This window comes from Mus musculus, chromosome 4, assembly GCF_000001635.26.
Source record: "Mus musculus strain C57BL/6J chromosome 4, GRCm38.p6 C57BL/6J".
Taxonomy (NCBI): domain Eukaryota; kingdom Metazoa; phylum Chordata; class Mammalia; order Rodentia; family Muridae; genus Mus; species Mus musculus.
The window spans coordinates 49,758,353-49,785,668 of NC_000070.6; the positions used below are offsets into that span (position 1 = coordinate 49,758,353).

The 27,316-nt window shown below is 38.1% G+C and overlaps 1 protein-coding gene across 4 annotated transcripts in view; it reads right to left on the minus strand.

Moving 5' to 3' along the window:
* The window catches only part of Grin3a (glutamate receptor ionotropic, NMDA3A), a 184,413-nt gene that overhangs the window by 96,742 nt on the left and 60,355 nt on the right, over nucleotides 1–27,316 (minus strand). For all 4 annotated transcript variants that reach the window (NM_001033351.2, NM_001276355.1, XM_006537913.4 and 1 more), the window contains exon 3: nucleotides 12,067–13,114. In NM_001033351.2, coding sequence (NP_001028523.1) covers nucleotides 12,067–13,114 — 1,048 coding nt within the window. The remainder of the gene's footprint in view (nucleotides 1–12,066; nucleotides 13,115–27,316) is intronic.

Genomic DNA, 27,316 nt, shown 5'->3' on the forward strand with positions numbered 1-27,316 from the left:
AAGTTTGTCCAGCTGTTTTGAGTCTTGGTTTGGTTCAGTACTTCCTCGTTATGCACCCGCTGATAACCTCAAGTGTATTCTGTGCCTTTGTGTGCTGGAAAACTGTGATCTGCTTTTGACTTTGGTGTTGCTGGGGCTTACAGTTAAGAGGTTAGTATGAGTCTCATCAGATACATTGAACGTTGGAACTGTTTGATTACAAGAATTAGGAGTTGTGGCCTTGTTGGCAAAAGTGGGGGTGGGATTTGAGGATTCAAAAGCCTGTGCTAGGCCCAGTATTTTTCTCTCTGCCTGTAGATCAGGATGTAGCACTCAGCTACTGCTCCAGTGCCTGCCTGTCTGCTGCCATGCTCCTTGCCATGATGATAATGGACTAAACCTGGAAGCACACCCAATTAAATGATTACTTTCATATGATCTGCCTTGGTCAGATGTCTCTTCACAGTACTAGAATAGTGCTAATACAGTAATAAAATGCCTTAAGATGTTTTGTAGGTATTACACTTGGATTGAAACATTCTCTCCTGAGGGAAGGAAGGAGTGGGGGCAGGGAGTGGTCATTGGACTTAGAAAACTTGCAAGACTCATTCATGAGGTCCCTCCCTAACTGTCCATATCCCCCAATGACTAACACATGAGGAATAGTCAATGAGCATTGGTTTTTCTATTTTTATTACTATTATTATTACTATTCCTGTTATTACTGTTCCATTTATTATCATTGCTATTAATAGTATTTAAGATTTTAACATGTAGACAATCAAGTCCTTGAACTCCCTTTAAGGATTAAAATACTTGTTATAACCTTAAAACTGTAATTATATAATATGGTATTTAAATTAGGGTAATTTAATATATGATTACTGAATTGGTTACTTCTGTGTCATTGTGACAAAATACTTGGAAGAAACAACATGTAAGAGGAGAGATTTATTTTGGCTCATGGTTTCAGATAGATTTCAGTCATTTATAGCTGGGAAATTGTGACACTGGAGCCTGTGGCAGTGGTTAACCTGTGATAGCAGGAAGATGAGGTGGCAATATTCACACCAAGGGTGATCAGGAAGCAAAGAGGGCTGGCCAGCACTAGAGGCTGGGTGGCATGCAGAGCTTCACTCCTAATGGTCTGCTTTTACCAGCTGCACTTCTTAAGAGGCCCACAGGCTTAAATATAGTATCATTTATGTATATAGTCCCCTGTAACACTTAAGAGCTCTTCTCTCCCTTTCCCTGTCCCTCCCCCTCCCCCTCCCCCTCTCCCTCTCCTATTCAACTGCTCTGTAGTCTTTTGACCTCTCTTGGGGTCTCCTTTGACTCTTCATACTACAAGGCTCAGGCTCTACTGTAGTTTTTGTCATAGAAACTTATTTCAGTTTACCCTGTTAGATGATTCACCTGCTCCTTTGATGAATGTTTTTCTTTTCCAATAAGTCCAATTTCCAAGGGCAATGTCTACTCAGCTTATTACTAATTGCCAGCCACACAGCAAGGTGATGAAATAGAAGTTGCTGCTTAGGATAAATTAAAGAATGAAGAAATGGTGGTGGTGGTGTGTGTGTGTGTGTGTGTTTACCCCACCTTCAAGCTCTATTTCAGCATCTTCTTTGCATTGGAGTTAGTGTAATCATTCCTTCTTCATGGCTAGCATTTATAATATGAATCCATATGTTTTATTGGGCACCAGTATGCTATTATATGAAGATAAACCAAGATAGTATTTTTCTTTATTATTTTGGAAAGTGTTGCTTATTTTCATTGGGCTCAGCCAGTATCCTTTGCACTAGCATTTCTGGTTCAAGTTTCCTCTTGCTCTTGCAGAAGGTCTAATTCATGTCTAACATTTATGTGGTTTTTCACTGGGAATTTTCCAAAGCAGACCTATCATGTGCTTGAACAGTGACATCAACTCCTGTCTTCTCTATGGAGGTGCCTTTTCCTTCATTGTTAGTCTTAGGCTAAAGGCAGCATTTTTACGTAAGAAACTGAGAAAGAAATACTAGAAAGTCTGTAAAAGTCAGTAAATAGCTCATTTTGGGTCCTTCTGTGTGCTTTTAGCAGAGCTCATTCAGGAGATGGGGCTTTATTTTGTCATTATACCTGACTACTTATGGAATAATTTCCTCATTCTATCTTATATCCTATTACAGTGGATGCCAGTGATAGAATTTTCTAAGGAGGTCCATATCCACATCTTCAGGTAAAAGTCAAACTAAGACATTGCTGGTTAAACATGAATTTATCTAGGTATTAATGATACGAGGAACTAACTTCAGGTATTTGCCTCTGTCTGTTCCATTTTCTGCATCACCTACAGTGCCAGTTTAGTGTTGGTGGAATATCCATATCCATTCTATTAAATGTATCACTCAAAACCCTGCTTCCCTGGCCCCATGTTTCAGTAACACACCTACTCTGAAGAATGGAGCTATCCAGGAAGGGTAGAAGGAATCTGTGTGAAGCACATATATTACTTTTAAGTGTAACATAAGTTGTTATAGAAAAAAAAGTAAAAACAGAATCACTCTCTTGAATTTCTTTGTGCAGCAAGAGAACCCTTCTCCTTTGGGGTCATCTGTATATAGGTTAGGAGAGCCATGACTTGGGAAGTCCAGGTGAGTTCCAGCATCCACTACCCACTGCAACAATCAACCAATTGTAAATTGGCCTGTCTCACATAGCCTTTTAATTTTATTTCTGATTTACATGGTTGGTTGAAGCCAATTTGTCTTAACACTGAAATGGTGTTAAAATGTTACTGCCTTAATTCTTTTTTTTTAATTTATTGTGTGTTTCTACCACCTTAATTCTTAACAGTTTTTATTAATTGTGTGAATGAACAGCTTACATGCTAAACAACTGTATCAGGAAGAAATGTGTAGTTGTTTCATTCACTGTAACTTGTCTTTCACCAGCATTATGGACACTTTTTGCTGCTTTTTGGGGAGTGGGGGGGAGGGTATAGGGGACTTTTGGGATAGCATTGGAAATGTAAATGAGGAAAATACCTAATAAAAATATTTTTAAAAAAGACTCAATTCCTAGGCTGACTGTATAAATACAGGTCACCATAAATCTTACTTTTTAAGTCAATAGGTTTTATTCTTTTTGTTGTTGTTGTTCAAGTATATTATCTTAAAGAAATACTTTATAGTTCTAAGACATATTTAACAAAAAACAAGTGAGATTATGGAAAATATATATCCAGGTGCTGAGGAAATAAGTGAATAAAGTGCTTGGTGTATATTCAAGAAGACCTGGGGTGGATCTCTAGCACAACATGAAGACCTGGGATGGATCTCTAGCACATAAAATTTGGGAAAGGAGGCATGTGTCTGTGACCCTGTTACTGATGGGGGTGGTAAAAAAGAGATCCTGAGGTCTTGCTGACAAGCAAGTCTACAAATTGGTAAGCTCCAAGGCCATCCAGAGACACATTTCAAGTAATAAGGTAGAGAGCAATAGCGGAAGGCACCTGATGCCAACCTCTGCTTCCAAACTTGCAAAAATGAGTGAGCCAACCTTCATGCTCACATGCAATACGCGCGCACACACACACACACACACACATACACACACACACACACACACACACACACACACACACACACACACACAGAGACACAGAGAGAGAGAGACAGAGAGAAAGGGAGAGAGGAATGGTTGAAAGAAAGGAGGGATGGTTGGAGGAAGGCAGGAGGTAAGAGGGAGGGAAGGAAAGAGAGAGAGAGAGAGAGAGAGAGAGAGAGAGAGAGAGAGAGAGAGAGAGAGAGAGCATTTGAGCTAGAAATAAAACTATACCAGATAAAAGGCATCACTATGCAGCAATTTATACTTGCATCAACATTAAATAACTGTTCCCCTCTCTCCATATCCATTCCAACATTTGTTGTCTTTTCCTTTCTTTTTCAATTTTAGCCATCCTCAGTGGGGTTAGATGAAATCATAATTATTTTAATTTCATTTCCCTGAAGGTCTAGGGTGCTGAACATTTAAAAGATGTTTCTCAGACATTTGAATCTCATCTTTTGAGAACTCTGTTTAGTTCAATGCTACCTTTTAACTTTCCATTGTTTGTTTCTTGATGTCCAATTTTAAAACTTCCTTATCACGTATAGATACTAACACTCTGTCTTATGTATAGCTGGTAAATTTTTTTCCCATTCTGTAAAGCTCAGGTGTCCATCAACCAGTGAATGGATAATGAAAAGATGATATATTTTAAAAAACGGAGTATTACTCAATTATTGAGAAAAAAATGAAAATTTGAAAATTACAGGTAAATGGATGGAACTAGAAACAAGCATCCTGAGTGAAGTAATCAGGCCCTTGTTTTTTCTCATTTGTGGATGTTAGCTTTTCATTTTCAGATATTTCAATTTCATTTGGAATACCCATACATGTCAGAAAATTTCTAAAGGCTAATAGTGGGCTTTTAAGGAAAAGGAGATAGTATAAGATGTTGAAAGGGAACTATGAAATCGGAAGGGTTACATTGGTGTATAAGAAGAACAAACAAGGTAGAAGAAGGATTCTGGTAGTTATTAAATAACACTAAATATTTTTCAAAAAGTCGTATTGAAACATTACTATTATAGAAACTTCCTAAAATATATCTACATACATAGGTAAAAAGAGTTGGAATGTAGTCATTGTATAATGGGGAGACAATAGCTATACTAGACACCAGAGACTAACAAATAAAAAGATCAGTGACATGAATAGGTTTTTTTCCCCCTTTGGTTAAACAGTGAGGTCCCAAAGACCCCAAACATCATAAAGATGATAGAGGCCTTTAAAGAGGAAACAAATAAATCTCCTAAAGAAATATGGGAAAACCCAGTCAAACAGATATAGGCATTTAAAGAGGAAACAAATAAATCCCTCAAAGAAACACAGAAAAATACAACTAAACAGGTGAAGGAAATAAACAAAACTGCTCAAAAGCTGAAAAAATGGAAATAGAAGCAATAAAGAAAGCACAACTTGAGGGAATCCTGGAGATGGAAAACCTAGAGAAGAGAACAGGAACAGCAGATGTAAGCATCACCAACAGAATACAGGAGATGGAAGAGATATTTTCATCACAGAAACAATAGAAGAAATTGATACATTAGACAAAGAAAATGTTAAATCTAAAAATTCCTGACACAAAATATCCAAGAAATTTGGATACCATGAAAAGAGCTAACCTAAGTATAATAGGATTAGAAGAAGGTGGAGGGTCCCAGCTCCAAGGACCAGAACATATTTTCAACAAAATCACAGAAGACAACTTTCCCAAACTAAAGAAATGCCTATATAATACAAGAAGCGTACAGAATAACAATTAGATTCACCCAGAAAAGAAAATCTTCCTGCCACATAATAATCAAAACACTAAATTTACAGAACAAAGGAAGAATATAATAGCTGCACCGAAAAAGCCAGGTAACAGGCAAGGCCAGATCTCTCAGAAGTATACCTGACTTCTCAACAGAAACTCTAAAAGCTAGACAGACCTGGACAGATGCCTTGCAACCTCTAAAACATAAAATCATAGATGCTACCCTAGATTACTATACCCAGCAAAACACTCAACCGCCATAGAGGGAGAAAGCAAGACATTTCAAGACAAAACCAAATTTAAACAGCATCTCTCCACAAATCTAGCTGTACAGAATATACTAGAAGGAAAATTTCAAACCAAGCAGGATAACTACACCCAAGAAAATACAGGAAATAAGTAATCCCATACCAACAAGAGAAACACAAGGACACACACACACACACACACACTAACCCCACCAATATCAAAATAGCAAGAATGAACAATTACTAGTCATTAATATCTCTCAACATCAATTGACTCAATTCCCCAATAAAAAAACCACAGGCTAACAGAAAGGATGTGGAAACAGGATACATCGTTCTGCTGCATATACACCACCCCAGCAATGCAGATAGATATTACCTCAACCAAAATTAATCAAAAGAGATGGAGGAAGGACACTTCATAATCATCAAAGGAAACATCCACCTGAATGAAATCTCAATTCTGAACATCTTTGCTCCAAACACAAGGAAAACCATTTTTGTAAAAGAAACATTGCTAAAGCTGAAATCACACACTAAACTCTATACATTAATAGTGGGAGACTTCAACATTCCACTCTCACCAATCGACAGACAAAAATGGAACAGAGAAATAGTGAAAATAAATGCCATTAGGAATCAAATGGATCTCACAGATATCTACAGAACATTTTACCCACACAGAAAAGAATATACCTTCTTCTCAGTACCTCATGGATCCTTCTCCAAAATTGAACATATAGTCAGTCACAAAGCAAGCCTCAACAGATATAAGAAAACTGAAATAACACCTGTGTCTTCTCAGAACACCATGGATTAAAACTGGATTTAAACACCAGCAGAAACACAAGAAAGCCTACACACTCATGGAAATGGAACAATTCTCTACTCAATTATCTCCTTGTTAGAGAAGAAATAAATTAAAGGCTTCCTAGAATTGAATGAAAATGAAGATACAATATACACAAATTTATGGGATACAATGAAAGCAGTGCTAGAAGGAAAGTTCATAGCACTAAGTTCATAAAGAAATTGGAGAATTCTCATACTAATGAATTAAAAGTACACCTGAAAGCTCTAGGATTAAAAAAGAAGCAAACACCCCTAAGAGGAGTAGATGGCAGGAAATAATCAAAATAAGGGTTGAAACCAACCAATTAGGAACAAACAAACAAACAAAAGCTGGCGGTGGTGGTGCACACCTTTAATCCCAGCACTTGGGAGGCAGAGACAGGAGGGTTTCTGAGTTTGAGGTCAGCCTGGTCTACAAAGTGAGTTGCAGGACAGCCAGGGCTACAACACAACCCTGTCTCAAAAAACAAAACAAAACAAAACAAAAACCAAAAAAAAAGAAACAAACAGAAAATACAAAGAATCAAAGAGACCAAGAACTGGATTATTAAGAAATAAAATAAGATAGACAAACCCTTAGCCAAACTAAATAAAACACACACAGAGAGTATCCAACTAGGCAAAATTGGGAATGAAAATAGAGACTTAGCAACAGACAAAGAGGAAATTCAGAGTCAGGTCTTTCTTCAAAAGCCTGTATGCCACAAAATTGGAAAAGTCTTAACAAATGGATGATTTTCTAGAGAGATACCACTTACCAAAGTTAAATCAAGATCAGGTAAACTAAACAGCTTCATAAACCCTGAAGAAGTAGAAGCAGTCATTAAAAGCTTCCCAAACAAGAAAGGCCCTCCTTAATACAAATGGTAAATGGGCAGAGAAAGAAATTGGGGAAAAAACCCTTTACAATAACCAGAAATAATATAAAATATCTTGGTGTAACTCTAACCTAGAAAGTGAAAGACCTTTATGACAAGAACTTCAAGTCTCTGAAGAAAGAAACTGAGGAAGATAGAAAAATCTCCCATGCTCATGGATTGGGAGAATTAACATAGTGAAAATGGCCATCTTACCAAAAGCAATCTACAGATTCAGTGCAATGTTCATCAAAATTCCAATGCAGTTCTTTACAGACCTTAAAAGTACAGTTCTGAACTTCATATGAAAAACAAAAAAGAAACCAGGATAGCTAAAACAATCCTGAACAATAAAAGAACTTCCAGAAGTATCACCATCCCTGACCTCAAGCTATACTACAGAGCAATAGTATAAAAACTGCATGGTATTGGTATAGGAACAGATAGGTTGATCAATGGAATCGAATTGAAGATCCTGAAATAAACCCATATACCTATGGACATTTTATTTTTGACAAAGAATCTAAAATCATACAATGGGGAAAAAAAGGATCTTCAACAAATGGTGCTGGTTTAACTGAATGTCTGCATGTAGAATAATGAAAATAGATCTATATCTATCACCCCGTGAAAAACTCAAGACTCAGTGAATCAAAAACCTCAAATATAAAACTGGATACATGAAATCTAAATGTGGAGGATAGCCTTTAACTCACTGATATAGGAGAAAACTTCCTGAACAGAATACCAATGGCTCACAATCTAAGATCAACAATTGATAAATGGATCTTATGAAACTGAGATGCTTTTGTAAGGCAAAGGACACTGTCAGTAGGACAAAACAGCAGCCTACAGATGGGGAAAAAATCTTTATCAACTCTACATTTTGACAGAGAGCTAATATCCAAAATTTATAAAGAACTCAAGAAGTAACATACCAAGAACCCAAATAACTCAATTTAAAATGGGGTACAGAACTAAACAGAGAATTCTCAATAGAGGAATCTCGAATGAACAAGAAGCACTTAAAGAAATGTTCAAAGTCCTTAGTCATCAGGGAAATGCAAGTCAAAATGACCCTAAGATTCCACTTTACACCTGTCAGAATGACTAAGTTAAAAAATTCAAGTGACAGCACATGCTGGCAAGGATGTGGAGAAAGAGGAACACTCCTCCATTGCTGGTGGGAGTACAAACTGGTACAACCACTCTGGAAATCAATCTGGTAGTTTCTCAGAAAACTGGGAATAGTTCTACCTGAAGTGGTGTTCAGCTATACCACTGCTGGGCATATACCTAAAAGATGCTCTACTGTAACACAGTGATACTTGCTCAGTGATATTCATAGTGGCTTCATTTTTCATAGCAAGAAACTGGAGATAACTTGGATGCTTCTCAGTTGAAGAACGGATACAGAAAATGTGGCACAACTACACAATGGAATACTATTCAACTATTAAAAACAGACTTTATGAATTTTGTAGGCAAATGGATGGAACTTGAGAATATCATCCCGAGTGAGGTAATGAAGACCCAAAAGGACATGCATAGTATGTACTCACTTATAAGTGGATATTAGCCATAAAATACAGGATACCCATGCTACACTCCAAAGACCCAAAGTAGTTAAACAAAAAGGAAGCCCCAGACAAGGATGCTTGAATCTCACTTAGACAGGAGACTAAAACAGTCATGGAAGACAGATGGAGGGAACAGGATGGAAGAGGTGATGGGGAAGGGAATGGGAGGTGTTGAGGATCAGGTATGGGAAGAGACAGGCCAGAGAACCAGTTGGCCATGAGAATGAATGGACATTTGCAGCTGGCAGGAGTGTGGGGGTGGTGTAGGGCATTTAGAAGATGTGCTAGAGACCTGGATGGGGGAGATTTCCAGAGTTAATGAGTGTAAACTTAGCTTAGTTAGACTCATAACAGTGAGGAATGGTCAGTGATATTGTTAATGATTGTCTTAGTCAGGGTTTCTATTACTGCACAAACATCATGACCAAGAAGCAAGTTGGGATGGAAAGGGTTCATTCAGCTTGTATTTCCACATTGCTGTTCATCATCAAAGGAAATTGGGACTGGAACTCAAGTAGGTCAGGAAGCAGGAAATTGATGTAGAGGTCATGGAGGAATTCTGCTTACTGGCTTGCTCAGCTTGCTCTCCAAGACTACTAGCCCAAGGATGGCACCACCCACAATGGGCTAGGCCCTCCCTCCTTGATCACTAATTTAGAAATGCCTTACAGCTGGATCTTATGGAAGCATTACCTCAAGGGAAGCTCCTTTTTCTGTGATAACTCCAGCTTGTGTCAAGAGGACATACAAAACCAGGCAGTACAATGATACTCTGTTGTGTTTGCAGACAGGAGCCTAGCATAACTGTCCTCTGAGAGGCTCCACCCAGCAGCTGACTGAAAGAGATGCATAGACCAACAGCCAAACATTGAGCTGAGGTTGGAGACTCTTGGGGGAAAGGATTGATGGCCCCGAAGGGGATAGGAACTCCACAGGAAGACCAACAGAGTCAACTAACCTGGACCCTTGGTGGCTTTTAGAGACTGAACCACCAACCAAAGAGCACATACAGAGGACAGACCTAGGCCTCCAGCATATATGTAGTAGATAGAATTTGAATCTTGGTTTTCATGTGGGTAGCCCAACAAGTTGAGCAAGGGCTGTCCCTGAAGCTGTTGCCTGTCTATGGAATCTCCTCCTGTAACTTGGCTGCCTTGTCTGGCCTCAGTAGCATAAGATGTGCCTGGGCTCTGCAGACTTGATGTGCCAGTGTGGAGGGATTACCTGGGAAGGTGGGGTGATCCATCCTCTCAGAGGAGATGGGGATGGGAAAATGAAGGGAAGGTCTTTGTGAGGAGAGACTGGAGGTACCAAACTGATTGGGATGTAAATGGAATAAAAATTAAGTAATAAGTAAGTAAATATTATGTAACAGAAATGTATATCATATGGATTAATATGTTTGAAATCTGCATGGTGAGAGGCATTGGGAAAGGTGTGATGGTGACTGCACCATTTGAAAGACTTTCCTTAAGTCCTCTCAATTTGATCATGGAGTGTTCTCAGTGCTTTCCATGTACACCAGCTACTTCCTGAATATACTTCCTGTATATTCCTGTATATATATAATATACTCTGCTTAGGATCTGCATTTTCATAAGGCCCTCAGTATGTCCTTTGATCTGATTCTAATGGTTTCCTTGGCCCTGCTCACACTAGGTAGGCTGGAGTCTCTGCTTACCCATTGAAATGGATACTGTTTTAATCTAGGGAGAACACTGATATTACTATCAGTTTTAATCTAGGGAGAACACTATCCTTGCCTGAGTGTTACAGGAATGTTAATATAGTAGTTGCTTTTCTTATTGTTGTAGCCCAATATCAGAGAAAAGCAAATTAATGCAAGAATGGATTATTTCATTTTATGCTGAGGGGATACAGACAATTGCACAGAAGCCATGATGATATGATACCATGAATGTGGGGCAGTTGTTCATATGTCTACAGTCAAAACCAGAGAGATGTGTTAATGCTCTTCTGGCCTCCGTTTTTAACAGTTTCATTCATTTCCTACCCCAAGACCATGGGTCTGGGCTTTCCACTTTCAGAGTAGGTTTTCTCTCCCTCCTCAATTAAACCTATCTGGGAACATACACCCTAGGTCACTGCAAGTCCAGTCAAACTAAAAATAGCCATCACATTATTTGTGTGTGTCTTCCCTCTCTACTTCCTTCTACCTCCAGAGTTGGATATCTGAGGCATTCAATACAGATGAAATTTTCTCAAATGCCCTTGGACATTCTAATAATACTGTAAGGAAGCTTACTTAACCCAAAGTGGCTGACTACACAACTTTTATTACTCTGTAAGAACACTCTGCTCTTAATCTTGCCACCTCAGTTCAGAACTTCTTTTTTCAGGCTTCATGAGTTTCCTCCCAACTGTGTGCTTATGATAACATGTCAGCTCTTTCCATTTCTTTGGGTATTTTAACAATAAAATGAATGGTTTGCTATTTATAATATGTTTTCTTTTATTTACTTCTATTAATTTTCTCCAAAAGTAATTAATCAGCTTGTTAGAATGTGGGTAAAATGCTATAAATTATTGTTGTGCTACAAAACTACTCTCTAATAGCCATTCTGTCAGATGGTTAAACAGCCAAGAAAAGCTACACTAATAGAAGTTTGTACAAGCAATATTATCTATAAAATAAATACCCACAATCCCAATTTTGTTTCACTTAATGAAATAATAATGGAAAACAACAACTACCATAATCCCCTTAGTTTAACTAGGTAAAACTTTAAACTGGCCTATGCTGTCAGTAGAGAGAATATTTGCGTGTACCTGCTTATATGTACACATGTATATAGGTATATTTCTGTGTATGTGTGTGTGTATGTGCATACAAGCAGTCAACCTTGAAGGTTACTTACTTTTCCAGATGTTATCCATCTTGTTTTTATATATAGGTCTTTCACTGTTCCTGAACTCACTGGCCAACAATCCAGGTAACTCTACCTCTGAAGTGCTGGGATTAGGAGCAGATGATAACCCTTTCCTCCAATTTTTTTATGTGCATTCTGTGGACAAAACCTAAATCCATATCTTATGCTGTGCTTAGTTTACTAACTGAACCATCTCCCCAGCCTTTCTTAAAGAATATTTTTGAATCAAATGAGGAAGTCAGGTATACCACAGAATTAGACAAATCACAAAGATACTATGGCGACAATGAAAGATGGAGTAAAGGAATCAATTACCTTAGGGTCATGGATTCCAGAAAGTTCTTCATAGATCTTCTCACCTACCATGACAGCAGCCAAGTTCGCTGTGTATGTAGAAAGGCAAAACATACAGAAAATGGCCCAAAGATTCATCAGAAATCTTCCAGTCCAGCATTTAGGGGGTTTGATGGCTGCTGTTCTGCCAAACAGAAGGGCATAGCAGACATTCAAGGCTGAGGAGAAGGAGAAGACTTTGTTTCTGTTCCTCCCTTTAGGAGTCATACCAAAGGGGCTCTTCCATTCATACAGAGTGAGGAAGATGGCAGTGATATGTAGAGCCACGAAAATCCCCAGCCACATGGTCCAGTGGAGTGGCCACATGAAGGCTCCAATGGGAGCTGCTGTGTCTCGAGTCCTCACTAAGATGCCCAAACTGGTTGAGAAGAAAGGGCTGGTGAAATCTATCACTTGGCTTCTTGCAGTATTGATGCTGAAAGAAGTGACTGCCATGTTGGCTGTTCCACTCAGGAGATCACCAACCAGCCCAGTCCAGTGACCATTTTTCCAAGCTCCATACTTTCCATCCCCTACAATATAGAGGTCAAAGTCAAAGTTCATGTCTTCTGCTAACTGTTCCAGTAGATCAATGCAATACCCATAGCAGCACTTCTTGAACTTGATTGGCACTGTATCATTACTGCTATGTAGGCTGCTAAACAGGCTATCCAGTATGGAAGAGTCATTAGTCATAGGGTCTAGACAGAGTTGTCCAGCAGGGCATAAGCCTTCATCATCTACTTCTCTCGTGAAAACAAATGGATGTTCAATCAGTGTCACCACTCTCAAGTGTAACTTGTTTGGGTGATGGAAGTGGGTTTTGTGCCTCTGGGCCTGCTCTGGCCATATTCCCGAGTCCATGACAATCCTTCCCCCTTGCCAGCTACCCAGGCGAGTCCACATTGGCTTTCCCATAGGGTCATACTGCAAGTTCCAGATGAAAAAGTTGTTTTCTGAGCTGACGATGGTGGATCCCTTTACTTTGATGGAACCACTGAGACCTCTGAAAGTGGTGTTGGCTAAAAACCTGGTAAAGAGGATCAAAGGTAGAACATAAGAAAGACAGGCAATTCTGAAGTCAAGTACCAGAGCCAAGTGATCCCTGTTTCTGTCTTAATACAAAGACGCCCTACTGACAATACTTCTTTTATTTTTTGAGATTATAATATAATCACATCACTTTCCCATTTTCTTTTCTTCCTCCAAAACTTTTTGAGTACCCTTCGTTTCTCTCTTTAAAATCCATAGCCACTTTTTTCATTAATTGTTGTTGCATACATAAATGTGTAACTTGCTTATTCTGTATAATGTTATTTGTGTGTACAATACCATTGTATTTGGTATTGTAATTGGTATTGTAATAACAATTGGTATGCTCTTCTCTGGGGATGCCACCTTTTAAAAACAAAGGCTTTGTCTATATTTTCTACAAGAATAATATAGACTTTATGGAAACGTTCTATTTCATTGAACTAATGGGATCTCATATTCAAGTTCTGGTTCTGGCAAGGTGCTTGACAATCGGTTTTGCTTCAAGTATTTTGATTGATTTTTAAAAGAAGCACTCGTCGCTCTTACATCCTTTTACAGGTTTTCAACTTATGGCGGTTCCAAACATCTTTGACATTCAGTTCTACTGTTTACTATTTTTAATTCTGATGAAATCTGTTCAATGAAATTTTTGGTATAGAAATGAGTTTCAATAAATATGTATATTCTTTTTATAATTGTCTAAGATTGCATTCATAACATTAGGCAATAGCCAGCTTTTGTACAGTGTTTTTTCCTTGTAGAGTAGAAAAATTATCATATCACTCCTCGTGGGGCCAATCAGAGATGCATGCTGGATATTAGCCACAGAACAAAGAAAAGGATGATAAATAAACTTGCTTTTCCCAGGACAGCCTTAGGCTACTCTCCCTCATCATTACAGGAAAACAACTGGGTCTTACTCTAGAGAAAACTCTGCCAGAAGTCAAAGCAAAGAAAATGACTAACTAAATGCTACCTGATTTCTAGCACTATGAACACTTTTGGTGTACCTTTTGACATTGACTACACAGGAAAATGCTTGGTCACAGCACCTGTCTTTCTTGAGCTGAAACAGGAGATAATAAGAGCTAACACATATGCTTAATTAAGACTCCCCCCCCCTTTTTTTTCAGAATAAAAGCTCAGGCTTTGGTGTCAGATGGACCTTCATTTGACTCTTTTCTCAGTTACTCAATAGTAGTGACCCTGAGATCACTATTATTACAATAGTACTTGACTCAATTTCATCCTTAGCAAAATGGGGAAGCTAATCTTTGGTGAATTACAATTTGCAAACAGTACACACAACACACAGCATACCTTCTGATAGAGAGCTATGGTGTTATTAGCTGGAGACCAAATTACTGCCTTACGATAAACCCTTAACAGTGGCCTCAGCATATTTAAAATAAAAAGTAATTAAGTTAAAATGTGGGATGTAGCACAGTAGGGATTTTGAGGAGCCTAGTGACACAGGTCTAGTTGCTCAGAGAAACACTTTCGTGAATTGCCTGACACATAGATTATTTCATAATTTACAAATGCAAAAGAAGTCTTGCTAAGAAGTCATATTGCCACAGAAGGAATATAGAAAAATCAGAAAGTGTGAAATATGCCCTAATTTTCATTAGCGATAAGTGTAAATCACATTTGAAGATGCTACTGTCACTGAAGGCAGCGACACCATTTGTTGTGGTAGATTGCATGCAATGGCAATCACTCATGTCAGTGTACCCCAGTGGGACTCTACTACTTAAGTAAATTCTATTTTGCAACAAGTAATGAAGTCTCAGCAATCTTAGGCTTTAAAACAGTTTTCTACTTCAGAGAAGCAGGGATCCACATCATTAAAATCATATATAAATTAATCAATTGATAATTCCCTCAGTGCTGTGAAAGAAGAGCAAGTATGATGGTGTATCTAATGAGATACTTTCAGATTTTTTTAAAAAAACATGCATACAGAGAGGCTGCTGGCATAACCCAGAGAATGAAAAGGCTGGTTGTAAATGGGCAAGTTTCATTCGGCCAACTTTGTGATCATAGAGACATAAAGTGAAAGTTGTACAAGAAGAACTCTACATTAGTTTAAGTCTATTTGGGTTTAAAGATGATGGAGTTTTAACTGGGAGGACCTGGGAGAGGTTACCTCCAACTAAATATGTATTTAAATCATCTCAATAAAAGGCATTAAAAGTCTGTAGAAATCCATGTGGTTCTCACAGTCTGGTATAGCTATTTTTTGTTTATCAGTGTGAATATTTAACATGGCCATGGCAGAAGGACAATGTTGAGTATCTCTGGTGGCAGGCATTTGAGGTAGAGAGAGAGAGAGAGAGAGAGAGAGAGAGAGAGAGAGAGAGAGAGAGAGATCAGGATTGTAATTTGTGTTTTACTGCAAAACTGTTAGAAAGAACTGTTAGAAAATTTACAATTATGACAGGTCATTTGTGTCTATTTTATCTTTCATTTTATAGTGAGGATAAATGAAAACCCTTTCACTGATAGCTTTTAGTTACAGGCACCCTCACCATGTATTCTTTGTGAAAGAATGACAATGGGTAGCTGTCTGGATTTTCACTCTATTACCTGAAAGATTAAAAGGTTGAAATCCCATTTTTGATTAAATTGAATTCTACCATGCTCTTCTGTACTTGCCTTGGGCTCTTCTCAGATGAACAAGAAGGAAAAAGAAAATGATGAATCATTTTGTTGGTAAGATAAATGGATACAAACCACTTGGCACTATACTTAGTACTTATGGTTATTGAGATGAAAACCACCTCATTGGTTTAAAGAGCTCAAAGTCTAGTTGTGGGGAAAAGAAAGTGAATAAGCAATTCAAATTCAGGTAATGAGTGATATGGGAGGGGTTCCCCACCGCTGGACGCTCTGACCTAGGATTCCAAAGTAGGAAACTTAGAGAAGGAAGAGCAGGGCCGAGTCCTGGGGAGAAGTTCCTCTTTTCCAGGATGAGAATCTGGGAAGTGATACAGTTATCTGCACAATATGCATGTACAAAATCCAGAAATGTATGCCACAAGAAAAAAGCAGTAAAAAAAAAAAAATAAAGCTCAGAGACAAGGGGTGGAAAACGAATTATGTCAGATATGAGTTCTCATTGAAGACAGTGGTGGGGCCACTGAGACAATTTTGGAGGGCAAGGACATGACTTTTTATTTGCTAGGTTTCTAGATGGTACTTTGGAAGGAGAAAGAAGCTGATCACACTCCCTGTGTAAGACTTTTTCCTAACATCTAATTTTCCTTTCCCTCTGTCATTCCGGAAGTAGCAGAAGCAAAGAGGAGTTGGTATAATTGAAGATGTTTCATCTCCGTAAAGAAAAATACGAGGACAGATGCGCAGGCTTTCACTGAGTTCACAAACCATACTGAGAATATACAAGACTCAGCTTGATGAGATGGCGTACAAAGAAGACCTGTAGGATGCAGCTGATGAGCAGTGCATCACAATCCTGGGGAGCGACATTGGTGTAAAAAATGGGCAAACATAATATTAAATTTGTTCAATAGAATTGAGAGCTTGCATTCAAAGCAATAATGAAATCACCGTTTTTGTGCTTATCAATCAGCTGCTCTGGATACAAACTCTGCTGACATCTCCCAGAGTCAGAAATGTTATAAAGAAAACAGGTAAAAACTGAAAGAGAAGGTAGTAAACACGACAGTCTGATTGGAATGTGAAGTAGAAAACATTAAAATTTAATGTGGGGAAAACAGGTGGCATTCAGAGTCCAGAGGTTCACACACCTGCTTCGTAAGTTTGAATTTTATTTTAATAATAAAACAAGAACCATAGAGATTTCAGCGCAGTTTAATGACATAGCCAGAGGTTTGCAATAGTTGTATTGTCTTGAAAAACAAGTAAAATGTCTACCAGAAAGAAGAGATGATGACCCCAAGGCCATGAGAAGAATATTATAATGTATTTGATACTGATTCATACATAGATTCATGTAGCTTGAATCTTACTATAGAGGCAAGAACCTAGTAAGAACCTATTTCAGCACTGTGCTTTGCACATGAGTTTTCAAAAAGCTGTTCATCAAATGAGGCCCAGTAGTTCATTTGGCTTTATTAAAAGCTTCTAATTATGTTATTAGTCAATAATCAGTGTTGATTTGTAAGGTAATAGAAATAAAATTTTCAGTTGGAAGACTACATTAAACTATTTTTGAGATAGCTCATAGTGTGTACCAGATTGGTGGTTAATATATTTATGATATATTTTGAAAGCCATATTTGCATACAAAATCTTAACGTGCTAATTGAAAGATGTTCTTATTCATTAAAACAAATGAAGAAAGATGTTCAAAATTGACACATCAATCATTCGAACATTTAATTATTCACAAATAAACACTATATGCCATGCACTATTTGAGATACTAAGTATATAGTGGAGATAATAGTTCATGCACTTATACTCCACACAGAGAGAAAGAAAAACATTTCAGGAAAGAAATGCATGCCTGGTATTTTGATATACTAGTTGCAAAAAGGGAAAATAAAGATGGCAAAGACTTCTCTCTAAGAAGATGACTGTTTATTAAGAACAAAGTCCATTATCACTGATGTGGGTGTGTGTTTGACATCTTTGAGAGCAGGATAGCTGAAAATGAAATAAGAGAAATACATGTAGAAGAAGAAATTCACAAAAAAGATTGGGTTTTGTAGGTGATTACAAGGACTTTATTTATTCCCTGTGTGAAAGGCACAGTTACTGGAGGATTTTGAACAGAGGAGTTCTGTGATTTGATTTCTGTGCTAATAGGATTGCCGTGTTGCTGAATGGCCAACTAAAATGGCAAGAGCAGAAACAAGGCCAGTTAGGAGGCCATCCCACACACCAGACAAAAGGTGGTGATGGTGTGGGCAGAGGGATGACTGGACTTAGAGTTTGATATGTTTTTCTCTGGAATGGACAGATTGACTGATGATGTAGCCATGTTTTCTGAGAAGTAGAGTGAAAGATGACACTAGCAGTAGCCTTAGACATAACATAGGCAACCTGGGTCACCTGGAGTTAATAAACAATGTCTAAGCAGAAGATGCAAATTTGAATATCACAAGCCTATATGTGGTAGTTAAGAAGAGCCAATGAGATCATAGTGAATATTGTAGAAGAACGGAAGTCCAAAAGTCCTGGGTACGTTAACAGGTTGGGGTGTCACAGGCAAGGAAGACACAGTAAGGGGAATTGAGAAGATGTAAGCAGACCTGGGGAAACAGAGAGCTTTACTGTAGACATCAAGTGAAATTGTCATGAAGGGTCTCAAATACTTCTAAAAATCTGAATAAAATAAAGGCTTAAAGTGAGCCATGGGTTTAGCAATGTGTGGCTTGCTAGTGACTTCTGTAGTGTATTTTGTGAAGGTTTTCATCCCAGTATCTCAGTGCACCAATTTTGGGGAGAAGACAAAGAGAGAGGCTGGGCATAAGTCACGTTAGAGGGCCCTGTTTCGAAAAGGAGAACAATGAGTTATTAATGGAGACTGAAGTTTAAAAGAAACACCACGTGAGAGCTTAATTCACATTTATATAGTGTATATACACCTACACACATGCATGTACATATCGGTGGTATAAATACACTGTCATTTAGGCTAGTTGGAGTGATTCAGTACAAATAGAAAAATGTGTTGATATAGGAAAACATGCAGGAGTGTCTCTAATATGACACTCTTGAGACAAGAAGGCCTGCATTTAAAACACACATGGTGGGATGATATGTAAAGTCAGAGAGATTCTATGGCCGGGGAGCAGGTGGGCATTGTGTAGACGTCATCAGAAGGTTTATGTGAGGTCTCTAATGATTGATTAAGTGCACTTACAGTATTTCAAAGATTAAATTATAGACGGTTGGAAAAATGACTTCATGGCTAAGAGCACTCCCTGTTCTTGAAAAGGATCAGTGTTCACATCCCAGTGTCCACATGGTGGCTCACAACCGTGCTAACTCTATTTCCAGTGTATTTGACAGTTCAGACTTCTACAGGTACCAGTCATGCACATGGGCACAGACATATATGCAGGCAAAACACTTATATATAAAATGTTAGTAAATAAACCTAAAAAAGTTTAAATAAAAAGATAAATCAGAGATGGATCCAATTAGCTCTTCCTCCCCCCCCCCCTTTTTTTTTTTGGTTTTTCGAGACAGGGTTTCTCTGTGTAGCCCTGGCTGTCCTGGAACTCACTTTGTAGACCAGGCTGGCCTTGAACTCAGAAATCCGCCTACCTCTGCCTCTCAAGTGCTGGAATTAAAGGCGTGCGCCACCATGCCCAGCTCTTCCCCCCTTTAATTCATTGAGAGAAATGTTATTGTATTTTTAAAATGAAGTAGAAAGTATCTTTAAAAGAAAGGAAGTGAACGACTTCCCTAAGAAATGACTAAGATAAATCTTAGTGGATTAATGTTTTGCTCTCCTGCTACAGGAGACTTAATTATAAAATTATCTGGGCCCTGCTGATTTCTATTTTAAAAAAAGAACTTTAAAATTATTTTTATTTCATGTTTCTTGGTGTTTGGCTTACAAGTTTTCTGTGTGAGAGTATCAGAAACCCTGGTACTAGAATTCCAGACAGATGCCATGTGGGTGCTGGGAATTGAACCCAGGTCCTCTGGAAGAACAGCCAGTGTTCTTAATCACTGAGCCATTCCTCCAGCCTATAGGCTATTTTCATTTTGCCTATTTTGATTCTTTGGCAATTTAATCTCTGCTGCAATAAGAATCTAACCTGAGGGACAGGTGTAATCCAAGGAACTAAACAGGTTATTGGGTGGGAGGGGATGCAATCAGGGAGAGGGACTTCTAGAATATAGGTGAAGTGAAAACATGGAGGGGGAATATTTGAAACAGAAAGGTTCAAGCAGGTAGCAGAGTGATGGCTTTAGGAAAATGAACGGGCAAAGGAAGATGACCAAAATAAGAGGAGTCTGTGATCTTGCAACCCAAGTAAGAAATATAGTAAGTGTGGATAGTAGGACATGCATGTTATGAAACAATGGGGCAATGCTGGGAGCTAAAGGGTTAAGCGTGGATTGATGTACAGGGTGGGAGATAAAAGGGATAGCAGGTGGATTAACCAGAACTAAGGTTGTACGGGGAAGCCTTAAGACACACTACTAGTTTGTGAGATAATTAAAAATATATCAACAACAACTAAAACGGAAGTTTGAACAGAGGAATCCTGCATGGGTGAGCAATGCTGTTCCCACACAACATGAGTTATTAAATGAAAACTTTATTGCCAGAGCATGGATTACCTTCCTATGAGTTATTGGTCATAGAGGCCCCAGTGGTACCCCAAACAATATAGGCTTTTGTCATTACTCTTGGCTGTCCAACATAACTAGCTGGAAAGGCGTTTTTGCTAAGATACCTCACACCCAGGTTTCAGGACATTGGGAAATCAGTCTTGAACTGGTCAGAAAACTCTCTCCCTGCTGGCTCATTTTCATGGTGCTGGAAAGTGCTACGCAGCCTGCAAACAGGGGAAGGGGATTACATCAATGCTTTCACCTACATGGATGCTCCATGCTACAATACTGACTTATCAGGCAAGATTTACACACTAGACAATACTGACACAACGGTTTATGAGGGGTAACCAAACATTCTCTGGATTGAATCTGAGCATTGTTCCACAGGAGGGAATTCATTCCTGGTAGTACAACATGGTCAAAAAACCAGTTAGGGAAGTAACAGTCCCTGGTTCAGAGCCTAGCGGGGTGCTTGGCTAAAAGGTTATGTTTTCACACTATCCCATGAATAGATATGCTTATATTTACAGATCTGTGGTTCTCTCAACCTCAGTCAGAAAATAATGCAATTCTTTAATGATATCACCAGTTTCTCAGCTAAGCTTTCCCCCTTTCTGTGTCAACTTTGTCAAATGATTTTACTCTAGGACTTCATTGCTGTATAAGACGTTACATGTGCTAAGGTCCCCACTCAATTTCTTCTCAGTTGATTGCAGTTTTTAATTTGTTTATGCTAATTTATTTCCAGGCTTCCCTGTCTTACTTCTTTAAATTTTATGTTGATGAGGACACATTTGTGACAACAATTTCTTCTATAAGAGACATTTAAAGCTATAAACATAGCATCAAATATAGCCTGCTTATTTCTTATTGTATTACAGAAAGGAGAGTTAGGGTTTTCTTGGGGGGTGTCTTCTACATATTAATGAAAGTTTCAACAATTCACCTATGTTCTCAGACCCTAAAATATTTATGCTTTATTTTAAAAACATAGTATTACTGTTTTTGCGGGGGAAATGTTTAATTGATTTCTATAAATGTTGAATGAATAAAAAAGTGTTTATTTATTTTAGCTTCACATGTAAAATAAAGCTTGTTAACTATATTTTTAAAGATCTCCTGTGTCCTTGATTTGTTTCTTAGGTGATGGGATAAAGAGATGCACAAACATTTCACTTTGTGTGTGTGCTTAATTATTTTTTTCTGTTATTTTTATTTAAAAGCACCAAAGCTGTCATATTATTTAATGCATTTTTATTTAGTAGAGTTTGTCTATTAAATTTGAAGATATTGTCCTGTTCTTTCTTTCTGTATGCTTTTAAATATGGTCAGATTAGATAGACCTGTATCACCAGAAGTAGTTTTTATTGCTTTTATATCACAGTTGTACAAGTGGTTATGGCAGTATTGTAATATATAGGGTTTTTAGACTTGGGCAATATATTGAGTACTTTTAAGACAACATTTGAAAGTTAGTGTATTACAGAGTCATACTTTATTGAACAAAACTAACCATCTTTGATAATGGATTTTTCTATTAGAAAGCTAGGTCTAAGGAGGGTTTGCTATACTTCTTCTTGGAGGGGGGCACATCCCATCCCCACATGTATGCTCATATGCACCTGTGCCACACTGCAGTTTGTGGCCACTGCACAAGGTGTTCATACCATTTAAGTTAATTGTGACAATGTATAAAAGTTTCTTGGTATGGGGTTTAGAACAAATATTTAACATGAAATAAGAAGTTATTAGCTAACTTTAAATTATGAAGGAAACGAGCTTTGGGATTGCATCACGATACCCGGCATCCTTTTCTTTGTATCATTAGAGCTGCCCATATTTTAAAGATCTGGAAGACTACATGAACCATCTAGTTTAGGTGCATTTGAGGGGATATGATCTATTCTGCACAATCTCTGTGTGGTGGTAGGCAATTTGATCACATCTATATGAATTACATTTATGATTTCTTTGAATTTTCTACTAGTCAATTTTAGTGCTTTGTGTTTTATTTGAAAACAAGGTATTGATATTTCTGTCATTGACAAATTTATTTGTTTTCTGTTCTTTTAAAAGAAAAATCAACTCTAATAAGTTATGTTTACTTCCTAATTGTTTTCGCAATTATGATTTTAAGAGATTTGCTTATTTTATTTTATTTATTTTACATCTTGATATTTGTTTATGTTAATTATTTATTTTAAAGAAGCTTGGCTGGGCCTAATAGCCCAAGCCTAAAGTCTCACTACTCAGGAGGCCCAGAAAGGAGGTTTACGAGTTCAAGGCCTACTAGGACAACAGCTTAAGGCCAGGCTAAGAAACTTGGTAAGACTCTACCTTCAAACAAACACTTTCCTTTTCTTTCCTTTCCTTTCCTTTCCTTTCCTTTCCTTTCCTTTCCTTTCCTTTCCTTTCCTTTCCTTTCCTTTCCTTTCCTTTTCTTTTCTATTCTCATATTTTATTAGATATTTTCTTCATTTACATTTCAAATGCTATCCCGAAAGTCCCCTATACCCTCCCCCTGCCCTGCTCCTCAACCCACCCGCTCCTGCTTCCTGGCCCTGGCATTCCCCTGTACTGGGGCATATGATCTTTGCAAGACCAAGGGGCCTCTCCTCCCATTGATGGCTGACTAGGCCATCTTCTGCCACATATGCAGCAAATAGAGCTCAGTGGTAGAGTGCTTTCGTTATGTGTGAGAGGCTGAGTTCAAGCCTCAATACTGCTAACAAAAAAACCACAAAAACAAACAACAGCGATAAGAGAAAAAAAAAAAAAAAAACAGCTCCTGTATTTGATTCCACCATTTGATATCACATCAAAACATCAGGTTTATGTCTTATATTTTAGGTTCATCATAACATTTCTCTTTTTTCACCAATGTTTACCATATAATTTTAGAACTGGGTCATTGAGTTCTATCTGCTTAATTGCACTTATTACTTTGCTCATGTATAAACTACTCTGATAGTTTGAACTTTTGCTTTCAGAATGGCTAGTAGTTCCATAACTAAAATGGTTTGTATCTTGGCTTATTGTACTTTCACAAATAAAAACCTGTTTCCTAATTTAATAGCCTATTTTAAGTGGAAACGTACTCCAGGTACTAATTGGAAAAAGTCAGCATACGTTTTCTAAGGAACAGTAACTGCTGGGTTTACTTTAATTTTTAATGAATTTCACTATTCGTATTTTTTCACATGATTTTTACTTAATGCAATTTATCTGAATAATTTACATTATTCATTTTGCCTTTAACTTGTTCTAAAATTTCCTAAAGTTAACTTTTAAAGTGCCATCCATCATAAGTACTATTATTTTATTAAAAATTTTAAGTTGAGGCTCTAATTAGACATCAGCCTGATTTCTTTGAGTTCCACACACACACACACACACACACACACACACACACACACACACACACACTGTCTTCAGCAGTGAGACCTTACAATCACTTCTTAGAAAACAATTGATAAGTAGCCTTGCCAATAGCCAGTGTTATTTTGGGATTCCATGGGATTTCATGGAGTCAACATTGGTCAGCAACTCAATTAGATGTAAGCCATTCCTGGGACTGAAAGGTTTCCTTGGAGAGGAAAGATGTCTAGTTGGAGTACTGTTTCCCTTGTTGTTTAGTGACTCCATTTAGATTTAATCATATATGTATATATTTTAAGAAGTTTCAACTGTAGTAGGTTTCCATATGGACCCCAAAAACTCTTAGTGCTAACTGTCCCTCCCTGTACTCTCTCTCTTACCACCGTCTTCTCCCCTCATCTCTGCTTAATCCTTCTGTTTTACTCTGTCCCCTGTATTTCCACAACTACATATTTTATGTCCTTTTTCTTAAGAAATCTTCCCCTTCTCCATACCCTTTTCCTCTATAGCGAACCTCTGTGGTTATACAGATTGCATCATGCCTCATTTTTCTCTCATATTGCTTTGTTTGGGCATTTTTCACCTTACTGATCTTTAGTTTGTGTATTATTGTCCTCTAATTTTGTGTTTTTATGTTTTTTTCAGGTGTATAGTTCTTGTGCTTTTTCCACTTTATTTATTTATTATGATTTGTTTGCTTTTCTTAATTTGTCTGTTTTTCTTCGAGAGAGAGAGAGAGAGAGAGAGAGAGAGAGAGAGAGAGAGAGAGAGAGAAGGCATGATATTGGAAAGGTGAGGTGAAGAGGATCTGAGAGGAGATGGGGAGGTGGGAAAGGGTAAACTCTGATCAGAACGTATTTTATGAATTTTCAAAGCAAAACAACATGTTTAATGATTTTCCTTTGTCTTATTTAGCATATAAAAATTTAAAATGTGCATATCAGAAATTTGTGTTTTGTTCTTGCTTTTGAAATACCCCTGTTCCTCGTCTGGTTGTCTCCAGTCTCATGCTGTTTAAAAGCCTCGTGCTTCTTGCATGTCTTCCTTCTTGCCCCAGCTATTCACAGGTCATACACTGGCTTTGACTTTGGTCTTACTTTGCACATGAACTCTTTATCAAGTAGTCTCACTTGTTTTCTGATTCTTCCAGGCTACCCTGCCCTCACACCCACTCTGCCACTATAATAGTCCATTTATCATATCTACGCATGGGGATATCTATCTTCTCTATATAGCTGTAATGTTCATTTTCCCCTTGGGAAACTTCTTAGTTCATTAACAAATTCTGCATCCTCATTCTCTCATACCTTGAAAAATGAGCTGACTTTCCCCTTCGTGATCATCTCATTATATTAATATTTTCCCTCTGATAAATGGGAGATCTGTTCCTCCTCTGTAAAGCTCTGTAATAATCTTTCCTGTGAGAATTAATTTTGACCTTTTGCCTTTGCTCAATTAGCAGTATTTTCCTTCTTCCTTCCTTCCTTCCTTCCTTCCTTCCTTCCTTCCTTCCTTCCTTCCTTCCTTCCTTCCTTCCTCCCTCCCTCCCTCCCTCCCTCCCTCCCTCCCTCCCTCCCTCCCTCTCTCTCTCTCTCTCTCTCTCTCTCTCTCTCTCTCTCTCTCTCTTTTTCTTTCTTTCTTCCTTCCTTTTCCTCCTTTTTGAGACAAGGTTGCATGTAGCTCAAGTTAGCCTTGAACTCCATATGTGGCTCAGGATGACCTTGAACTCCTAATCTTCCTGATTTTGCCTCTAAGTGCTAGATTCCATGTAAATGCCACTATGCCTAGCATTTGTTAGGAATCTTGACAGTATCATTACCAGTGCCATCCTCTAAAACTCCCCATGCACCAGCATCATCTAGTTGTAGTTAGGGTTGCTGGGCTCATGTGCCAGGTTTGCTCATTTTTACATACTCAGTCTGAATATTTGTATCTTGCCGTGCTTTCATTCAGCTCCAGATATAGCAGTTCTTTAACTGAAAATGCTATTCATTCGTATTATTTTGTGTGTTCATGCATGTGGGCATTTGTGTACACCACAGTAAGCACACGGAGTCATCACACTTTGATGACAAGTGCCTTTGCACATGAACCATTTCACTTGGTTTATACTGTGTCTGTTCCTTTTCTAATTCCCCCGAGAATTCCGTCTATCTATGCCCCCTTTATTCTCTCACTCTTTTCCTGCATCCCTGGAGGGTATTTCTCCATGCACATGCCAATTGTTTCTAGCTCAGCTCTCACTCCTGGCTTGGTCTACAGATGTAGACCCTGTATTTGCTTTATAGTCTGTTACTAAGAGTTTAGAAGTTTTAGCCAGAGACTTAACACAAAGAAACAATCCACTACTGCTGGACATGCCTGTTGACATCCTCATCAGAACATGCTACTTTGATATTAGTTTGATTTTTAGTTCTCCATCTATGAGACTTGTCTACAAGTTGGACATCAACTGTATATATTATTTCTTAACCTACATGCAAAAGTACAATCTGTGCCCCTAGTACTGCTGGCAGCTTGTAGGGTATCCTTGAATGTCAGTTGGTTATCCCCATGTTTGACTTTTTAGACTCTAAGAACCCTGCTTACATGGGTTTCAGCATGTTGTACACTGGAAAGGTAGAAATGTCACAGCCTTGTTCTTATCATGGATGAATCCAGCCCTTGCTGGCTGCTTTCATGGCACAGACTTCCAAGCCGAAGAGACCCGCATTTGCCTGCCACATGGCGTCAGCTTTGAATCTTAGGCATAGCACAGTGTCTGTCCAAGGGAACTTTTCTGTAATGTCTGTGTGGCAAATGCAGTTAAATATACATCTTCTTAGAGCAGAGCAGTATCTTAAAGCATTCACTGCTCTGGCAGAAGAATGGGCTCAATCAGCCAGGAAGCTCTTGCATTTTCAGTTTATAGAGTGTTCAAAGCATTGTGATTCTAATACATTTCCTTCTGAATAATGGATGAGATACAAAAATAGAAATTAGTTCAATAGGAATGCTCTCTGATAATAAGGAACTCAACAGGAACGAGAAATGGCTAAAATCTGAGTCTCAGAGCACTGGATGCCAATATATTGTAATCATTGATATTGTTGTATTTTAAAACAACACCCAGGCTCATCTTCTCAAAAACACATTTACCAGTAAATGGGCAAGACCAGTTTGACAATAAATATATGCACACTTGTATGACTCATCAGAGTCTGTGTTTTGCCAATACTTGCAAAATTCAGTTACAAGTAAAACTTCACAACGGGAGAAGAGCTGCTGACATTCTTGAATTTTCCCATGAGATGAGGAAAATACCAATAAATTCAAGTCCTAATGTAAGACATGCTTAATGCTATTCTGCTATTGGTGCGTGTGAAGGGGAGGCTTGAACAAGAAATCTGACATGTGGTTAAGGTCCTCATCTTTCCCTTGAGATCCTGTAAGTGCCAGGCTAGCACTCTGTTTTTTTGTTTTGTTTTGTTTTTGTTTTTTCTTTACCTTTTCTGTCTCCCCTCCTCCCCCACATACCACACAGAAGTAAGAG